Consider the following 9,469-nt stretch of genomic DNA (forward strand, 5'->3'; position numbering starts at 1 on the left):
CTTCTTCAAACTGACATTTTCCCCAGGGGGACTGATCTCTGTTGCTAGGAGACCAGATGTAATTCCAGATCTCCATTCATCAACTGGAGATTGGTAACCCAAGCCTTCCAAAATTTAGAACTTAGGAAGGACCCTCTAGACCAGGGGTGTCCAACTCCGGCGCTTCAGATGTTCATGGACTACAATTCCCATTGGCCATGCCAGCAGGGGCTGATGGGAATTGTAGTCCATGGATATCTGGAGCACCAGAGTTGGACACCCTTGCCCTAGACCACAGGCGTCAAGCTCACAGCCCTCCAGATGTTATGGACTACAGTTCCCATCAGCCCCTGCCAGCATGATTTACAGCCTTTCTGTCAATCTTCAGACAGCATAGACAATCGGAATTGCAATTTTGCATACTCCCCTGTGTTTAACACACACACACACACACACACACACACACACACACACACACACACACACACAGCAGTGGCGTACCGCCCATAGCAACAAACCAGGCACTTGATCAGGTGTTGTCCCCAGACACCCCCCCATACACCTCCGACACACACAAATCCTGCATGAACTCGACCGCCAGAATTATGCAGAACTTTGCTTCTCAGAATGGTCCTCTTTCTGCGGGCTGTTGGGTGCCATTCCTCATCCTCGGGTGTTCTCACCAGTGTCGGAAAAGTAAGACATCAACAGGTTGTCTTGGGCAGCTGGGGACAGACTCAAGATATTAATTGCAGCAGCGTCCGTGTGAGATCCTCCAAAACCTTTGATGGACTGGTAGCGTTTGGAGGCATTGAAGACATATTCAGGGCCTTTAGAGAAAGAAGAGACAGGGTAAGCACATCCAGTTGGGAGCGGGGATTATCCAAATAGAACCCAGCAGATCCCGGGCTGCATAAATCTCTGTTGGAGACTTGGGGCGGGGGAAGGGGGGGATTTAAAATCAATAAAACGACGGCACTCTTGTAGCTTGTTAAACGAATGTGAAATGGCTTCAACAGGATGTCAACATTTATGGTAACAAACATTGAATACAAACACAACAACTTTACAATGACAATTAAAACTAAATCAACAGTGGCTATGAATAGAACACAACTCAGGGTGCACAGGCAAAATAGAACGGGTCCGGCCCGGGAGTGTGGAGAGTGTGGAGTGTGGAGAAAGCGTTATGGGGGTGAAGTCCCCTCCGAACTTGCTCGCCAAACGCTTCTATCCCGTTTTGTTTGGCCGAACACGGGTTAAATGAAAGTCGCTAAATTAGCGGCTTTTGCCCGTTAGCACACTTCCTGCTTGCACGTGGTCCCTTCCACACGTGCAGGATCACGCACTTTCAATCCACTTTCACAATTGTTTGCAAGTTTTCATTTTCTATGTGCAGAGGAGTTCTGACTGGAAAGTTAGAAAGAAAAGACTCTTGGACAATACCGTGTCTTTATTCCTAACTTTGCTGAGTTGGCTTTACCACTGACTGACTTCCTGCGCACAAAGGGCAGGGCGCCCGATGCTGCTCGACTTGGAGAGCCTTTACCCTGGTCTGCAGCCTGCCAGCGTGCTTTTGACTCTCTAGAACAGGTTTTTACCACCCACCCTGGCGAGCTCTGGCGAGCCACCCTTCAAGAGAAACAGGATGCCACCAGTGGTGGGATTCAGCCGATTCGCACCACTTTGGCAGAACTGGTTGTTAAAACGGTGCCTGTAAACAACTAGTTGTTAAATTATTTGTATCCCACCACTGACATAGAGGCTAAAATGCTTACACTAGCTCTGTCACTCAAAGCTCTGGGCGGTTTCTGCATGGGGAAAGAACAGCGCTCCAGGGACGGGGAAAAAATGGTCATGTGGGGAACTGTTCGCACAGGAGGCGCTGCTCCATCGCAGCAGTGTCGTCCTGGCTCCCCTGAAGTGGCGTGAAGACGCTGCTTCTGAAACTCGCTCAGGGGGCGAGTTTGTTGGAATACGCCGGTTGCCACCCGTTGCCGAGCGAACAGCAGCGGGTGGAAGCCGGCATATTCCCGTGGCGCTCCCGAACAGCTGCCTACCTTTTCCCTGCCTTGCGTCACTCTGAGGAGGGAAGGGGACACGCCTCCTTGCCTTCGTCGCTTCAGCCATCGCTCTGGCCAGGGGGCGTGTCCCCTTCCCTCCTCAGAGCGACGAAAGGCAGGGAAAAGGTAGGCAGCTGTTTGGCGGCTTGTGCGACTGTGCGGAGCGTGCTCCGCCAGCCGCGCAGCCTGTGGGGCCGTTCATGCGAACGGCCCCAGGGCTTGCATCGGCATCAATCATGCCGATGCAAGCCTGCAAGCCTGAATGTGCGGAAACTGTCCTGGCCTCTTCCGCACATGCAGAATAATGCACATTCAATCCACTTTCACGATTGGTTGTGGCGGGTTTTCGGGGCTGTGTGGCCATGGTCTGGTGGACCTTGTTCCTAACGTTTCACCTGCATCTGTGGCTGGCATCTTCAGAGGTGTATCACAGAGGGAAGTCTGTTACACACTGTGTCCACACTGTTACACACACACAGTGCCTTCGACAACACACTTTCACAATGGTTTGCAAGTGGATTTGGCTATTCTGCACAGTAAAATCCAGCTGCAAAATGCATTGAAAATTGATTGGAAGTGCATTGTTCTGCATGTTTATATATGATTTTATGTTGTACACCGCCCAGAGCCCTTCGGGGATGGGGCAGTATATTAAATCGAATTGAATTGAATTGAATCGAAGCGAAGCGAAGCGAAGCGAAGCGAAGCGAAGCAAAGCAAAGCAGACTAAATTAAATTAAATTAAATTAAATCAAATTAAATTAAATTAAATTAAATTCAATTCAATTCAATTCAATTCAATTCAATTCAATTCAATTCAATTAATTTAAATTAAATTAAATTGATGCTGATGATGATGATGATGATGATGATGATGATGATGATGATGATGATGATGATGATGATGATGATGATGATGATGATGATGATGTGCAGAAGGGGTCCAAGAGTATCAGAAGCTGACTAGGGAAACTGGTAAGTTCTGTTCTCCTCTCTTTCTTGGAATTTATCCTAAGGCAGCATGTATTGGCAAAGTATTTAACTCCATTGAGTTTGATCAGCGCCGAGCCTTTACCACGTGCGCAGTGTAATGTTTTGCCATCCGCCCTGTTGCAAGGGAGACAGTGGGAAATTCCCCATCGAAAGGGGACTTGAATATGCAGCACGAACGGCATGCAATCTCTTGGGCATGTGCTCCTGTCCTGTCCTGTTTATGAGCCACTTAGATGGTTTCTGCCCAGCACGCTAACAATGTGTGTAACATGTTATTAATGAACCCGGTGTCCCTGTTTGCCTTCGCTCTGGAGATTTCACCCCTCCAGGAAGCGATTGCAAACAGTCTGGGTTGCAATGACTCCCTCAGTTTCTCCCCAAAGATCGCTAGTGTAGCTATTTTTGTAAAACCCGGGTTGAAGGAAATATAACAGGCTGAACCTGTTTGGGGGGGAAGAGTCCTGTGTGCAGTTCTTCGCTCAAACGGGATAAATAACTTCATATTTGGGCTGTGCAAAAACCACCTCAGATCCAATCTTTTACGACCGGTTCTGGCAAACGAAAAGGCCAACAAAAATGTTACACTTGCTGAGTAATGATGCAGATAACATAACCGAGACAACAGCAAAATTGTTATGCAATCGAGATGCGTTCACAATTATAATTGTATACCACTGTAACAGATTCTTAAGATCTGAATTCCTTTTTTGTCTGTGTCACATGCTGATATGGCAATAAAGGTTGACTTGACGTGGTAGTTTTGTGTCTGCATGGTTTAGCTGGGAACTATGGCCCCTTCCGCACATGCAGAATAATGCACTTTCAATCCACTTTCATGATTGTTTGCAAGTGGATTTTGCTATTCTGCACAGTAAAATCCAGCTGCAAGACGGAGCTGTTCCGCCGGGCCTTTGGAGGTACGGGCCGCTGATGGTGCCCCCCCTTCTTTGGCCCTTGACATCTGGGCCAACTGTCATCCAATGAGACTCGCCATTCCTCCCTTTTGGAGGGGGAGGGAATTTAAAACGAGAATACTGGACGCCACTCCTCCCTTTCGGGGGCGGGGAGGGAATTTTAATAATAGACTGTCGAACGCCATTTATCTTATTGAGACTTATTATATATTATTAGAAATAGTTTTTTTTACGGTTATCACTGCTTTTAAATGTTTTAGCTATTTTATATTGTTTTCCCTTGTGTTGTACACTGCCCAGAGCCCTTTGGGGATGGGGCGGTATAAAAGATTAAGAAAATAAATTTTTAAAAATTGGAAGTTGTTGAGTGTTTAGCTTAATATATTTAGCAGAGCAGCACTAAAGAGACCAATGCACAGTTGCTGGTTTTACATAAATGAGTTTACTAACATGGAAGAAAGCAAATAACAACTTTCAATTCTAGTACTAACTTAGGCCCTTTCTGTATGGGCCTTTTACAGCGCCCTGGGGACGGCAAAAATGCCGTCCCGAGGGAGCTGTTCGCAAGGGAGGCGCAGCTGCTTCGCAGCCGCGCCGCCCTCACTCCTCCCCAGCGGAGCGTGGCCACCATTTTCCCACCTCACTCCCTGAGCGAGGTTTTTGGAAAACGGTGGCTTCCAGCCGCTGCCCTCCCTCCCCCCTTGCCCAATCGAAGGCGCCATCCCTCCCCCCTTTCCCAATCGACTTACCATCCCTGCGACCGTCCGGCGCGTTGCCGAGGCCTCGGGACACCCCCCTGCCCTGCGACTCTGGAGCGGTTGTGCAGGGCAGGGGGGGCGTGTCCCCTGGCCTTGGCGACGCACTGAATGGTCACAGGGACGGTAAGTCGATCGGGCAATGGCGCAGCGTGGCGCCATCTTCCTGGTCGTTACCGGGACCGTTCGCACGACGGGCACGTTCATCATGTATGCCGACCCGACCCCCAGCATGGCCGTGCGGAAGCAGCCTTGGTTACATAGTTCTGCTCCATGTGGTGCCTATCTAGCAAAGCAAAAGGTTTCTACCTCGCGTTATAACTTTCTGTCTACTATCTGTCTACATGACTAGTCCCACATAGGCAATGCCGGGGCTGGCTGACCAATAGCTTAATCAATGGACTGGCCATAAAACTCTGACCTCAGTAGCTAATTAGCATGCACACAGTCTGAACTGTTCAAGTCTGAACTGTGACAGACACTTGCAATATACCAACAAAAGTGCATTATTCTGCATGTGCGGAAGGGGTACTTGTGTCCCATTAATTTGATATAAGCGATACAGCTACGTGCTGTGAGCCTTATTCAATGTGACAGTGCAAGTCTTTGTCCAATGTGGGATGTAAGGAAAGGATCGATTTCCTCAGTCAAGCTCTGGATTTTCTCTCTCCTGCTGCAGGGTGGATAGACCAAAGGCTGTTGCAGTTGGTCACAAATGAGCAAACTTACCAACCAATCACATTCCGTGAGCTTCTGTCGCCTGGGCCCTGAAGTCAAAACATCCCCCCCCCCAAACAAAAATACAAATAGAAATATTGAAATGGCAATGGGTTGCACAAATATAGTCCTTCAACGCACCATTGAATCCAGATGTGTGGTTCAGCTGGAACTTCCCTTCCGTGAGCTCCATGCGTGAGCCAGCTTTGGTGGACTCATACTTCAAGAAGAAGCCCGCGGGCAAGAGGCAGACGGGATCTATCGTGTCACAGTAAGAGGCATTGCAAACGCAAACCATGGCGTTGTGGCCGACAGACCTGGGATTACATGGCCAGCTTGCTGGGTGACAGAAGAAAAAGAAATGGGGGTTGAAGGAAAGGTTCTGATGATGGAGTGTCTGAACGTATTGAATGTAATGTAATGGGACATTGGTTTGTATACCGCCCTCCCCCGAAAGGCCCCCTCCTCGTCCCTTCCCTCCCTTGCATGCCATCCTTCACTCACTCCCCTCCCTTGCATGCCACCCCTGTTTTTGGCCCCTGTGGAGTGGTCCATAGAGCAGCAGTGGGCAAGGACACTTGCTGATGGGGGCAAGGGGATGACGACTCACTATATTACGAGGCTTGGAAGCTGTAGGAGAAAGTCAGATCTGCAGTTGCTCCATTATCTTTCAATGATCATTGCACTAGATCTAGTAATATCCATTTCAATGAAACTGTTATGATTTTGTTATGAACCTTGTTATAAGCTGCTCTGAGCCCTTCACAGTAAGGGTGGCCTAAAAATGAGTACCAATAACCATACCATATACCAATAACATGACATATAACAGCAATATCAAACAGTATTTCAAGTAACGAATATCAATAACCAAACCATCATCATGACATGACATTACATCATAACATCATGCCATCACATAGCAACAATACAGACTGCTGCAGTGGTTAAGAAGGCCCAGCAAAGACTGTACTATCTGAGACTTTGAAGGAAACAACAACTGAATGGAAAACTCCTGGTGTCCTTTTGCCGCTGTGCTAGAGAGAGTGTCTTAACCTACTGCATCTGTGTATGGTTCTCCAGTTGCACAGTGGCAGATAGGAAGGCGCTCCAAAGGGTGATCACTACTGCACAGAGGATTATCGGCTGCCCTCTCCCCTCCTTGGAAGAACTCTATAATTCCCGAAGCCTAAAGAAAGCCCAAAATATTCTGAGAGACCCGTCTCGTCCAGCACACTCTCTTTTTGAACTGTTACCATCCGGCAGACGATACAGGTCTATCAAAACGAGGACAAAGAGGCTTAGAGACAGCTTCTACTCTAGAGCTGTGGTGATGCTGAACTCCGCGGCTTCGTGTCGATGGGTTTGGGGCTGTGTAGGGATGGGTGGAGGAAGGGGAAAGTGAGGATGGGGTATGAGTCTGAAATTGTGTGCATCGAGGAATGCTGCTGTAAATTTTGTTGTGTGTGCACAGTGACAATAAATGCTTATGCTTAATATAATAGCATCAGCACAGCAAGCTAGTTCACAATAAATGGCAACAACACGCATAATACCATAGTATCATAATCACAAAAAACATGGGTAGAAGATCATAGCGCCGCTGCTCTGAGCAGGAGAATTTTTAATTCTTAAAATGTTTTTCTTATTTTCCAAAATATATTGAACAGATTGAAAACAAAGAAACACTAGGAAAACTGGAAGATAGTTAAGATTAAAGCATAAGAGCTATCTACCCGCAACTACATTAAACACACCTTACATAATGGATCCCAAAATAGCATTTTTAGGTTACTAGAGACTCAGCATTAATATGTAGCCCTGTGGTACAACATTGTTTTCTCTACCTTGTGGATGTGTACCTCCCCCTTTTTCTCACTAAAGCTGGGGAAAGGTGGCATACAAGACCAATGAATGAATGAATGAATGAATGAATGAATGAATGAATGAATGAATGAATGAATGAATGAATGAATGAATGAATGAATGAATGAATGGTAGGCCGGGTGCTTACCAGTCCTTCTGACCCTCCAGTGAAAAACCATTTCATTTGAATGAGGACAGCCAGTAACAAGCTCTGTCTTACGATGGCCTTAACACACTTTCAGAAAAAACTTGATCATCACCAAGGAAATCCCGGTGGGCACCATGCAGTGGTGGGATTTAAAAATTTTAATAACCGGTTCCGATGGTGGTGGGATTCAAACAGTGGCGCCGCCACACACCCGCACCTCCAGTCCCTATTGGGCAGGGAGGTTGCTTTAGTAACCCCTTCTCGGCACTCAGAAAAAATCAGTAACCACTTCTAGAGAAGTGGTGAGAACTGGTTGGATCCCACCTCTGGCACTATGGTTCCCATGGGTGTCACGTTGCAGAACTCTGGGCTATATCCTTTGGTCTTGGCCAAGGTGACCAGACAGCCCGCTTTTGGCGTGACAGTCCTGCCTTAAACCAATTTGTCCTGCATCCCGCGGGTTTTTTTTACTGTCCCGATTTTTGGAAGGCTGCCGCACTGCCTTCTGGGGCGCTCCCCTTTTCCCGCCGGGAGCACCCCAAAAAGCAGTGTGCTCCTGCGGCCGCGCCCGCCCGCCCGCCCACCCTGGTCCTGGTTTAAAAATCTGGTCACCTTAGTCTTGGCTTCAACTGGGACATCTAAAAGGGAATCAGGGCCTAGGACAAAATAAGGACAATAGTGACCGAAGGGAGTAGGCGGATGCATGTCTGTCTGTTCCAGTTCTACTGGGTTATCCATGGCAGAACTTCACTAGGCAAGAAGGCCACCTGTTCTGTTCTGTCCATAATCTGCAAACTTCAAGCTCCCACAGCCTCACTTTGCCTTGGAGCAGTGCAGGAAAGGGGAGAAGGGTTTAACCCTTCCAGTTGCAGTCAGTTTCACAATTTGAAACCGTGCCGACTGTTTGTTTCTTGTATTGTCAAAGGCTTTCACGGCTGGAATCACTGGGGCGCTGTGTGGTTTCTGGGCTGTACGGCCATGTTCTGGCAGCACTCTCTCCTGACATTTCGTCTGCATCTGTGGCTGGCATCTTCAGAGGATCTGTTTGTTTCTTGCTGGGTTGGTTTGTTTTTGTTTCATTGCATTATTAAAAGGGGGGAAAATAAATAAGGTAAAGGTAAAGTTTCCCCTTCAGTCGTGCCCGACCCTGGGGTACCACTGCAAGCAATGATTTCAAAGGCAAGCCTCTTTTGTGGGGTAGTTTGCCATTGCTTTCCCCGGCTATTCTTTACCCCCTAGCCAGTGGTGGGATCCAAAAATTTTAGTAACAGGTTCCCATGGTGGTGGGATTCAAACTGTGGCGTAGCGCCAATGGGGCTGGACGGGGCACAACGAGGGCATGGCCGGGCATTCCGTGGGCACGGCATTCCTGGGCGGGGCTGTGGCAAGGACGTAGCCGCTGCGCCGGTCCTTGGGCGGGAAACAAATGCACGCAGGCGCAGGCTGCCACGCACGCCGGTGCCCCTCCTGCTAGACTGCTTCAAGTTCTGCGCGCTACTGCTGAGAGGAGGGGCGTAACTAAGGCCAAAATCACGTGGCAAAATCACCAATTAGTGACCCCCTCTCGGCACACACAAATAATTAGTAACCTACTCTCGGGAACCTGTGAGAACCTGCTGGATCCCACCTCAGTCCCTAGCTATGAGCTAGGTACTCAATTACCGACCAAGGAACGGATGGCTGGCTGAGATGACCATGAGCCAGCTGCCAGGATATCTGACCCACAGCGGGCTCGAACTCCTGACCGTGTGAGTGGCAGTGCAAGCACTTAACCACGACGCCACGCGGCTCCTAAAAAAAATAAAATAAAGGACAGGCTTAAACACACCATGTTCCCCTTTTGAAAGGGTAATTGCTTCCTGATCAGCCACGGCAATCTTTGTAATGGTTTTGTTTTCTAGCTTACTTCGTTTGAAGCCTGCTTTCTAACTGAGGCGCAAGGTGGATTACAAAACATAGAAAACAATTCAATTAGACGGCACAAAGCGCCCGGTAACAATGCAGTTGGACTGGGATTACAGAAAGTAGGAAACA

At 48.2% G+C, this 9,469-nt stretch overlaps 1 protein-coding gene across 1 annotated transcript; it reads right to left on the reverse strand.

The window, feature by feature from the left end:
* Window positions 1-662: 662 nt before the first annotated feature.
* Window positions 663-5,914, reverse strand: LOC125425628 (lysosomal acid glucosylceramidase-like; the record flags this gene model as incomplete). The annotated part of the gene is made up of 3 exons (XM_048483196.1): window positions 5,863-5,914; window positions 5,563-5,760; window positions 663-809 (listed from the first exon to the last, which is right to left on the reverse strand). Coding segments are annotated over exons 1-3 (397 nt in total), but the record flags the coding sequence as incomplete, so codon positions are not given.
* Window positions 5,915-9,469: the final 3,555 nt, after the last annotated feature.

This window comes from Sphaerodactylus townsendi, unplaced genomic scaffold (assembly GCF_021028975.2).
Source record: "Sphaerodactylus townsendi isolate TG3544 unplaced genomic scaffold, MPM_Stown_v2.3 scaffold_989, whole genome shotgun sequence".
In the NCBI taxonomy this organism is placed as follows: domain Eukaryota; kingdom Metazoa; phylum Chordata; class Lepidosauria; order Squamata; family Sphaerodactylidae; genus Sphaerodactylus; species Sphaerodactylus townsendi.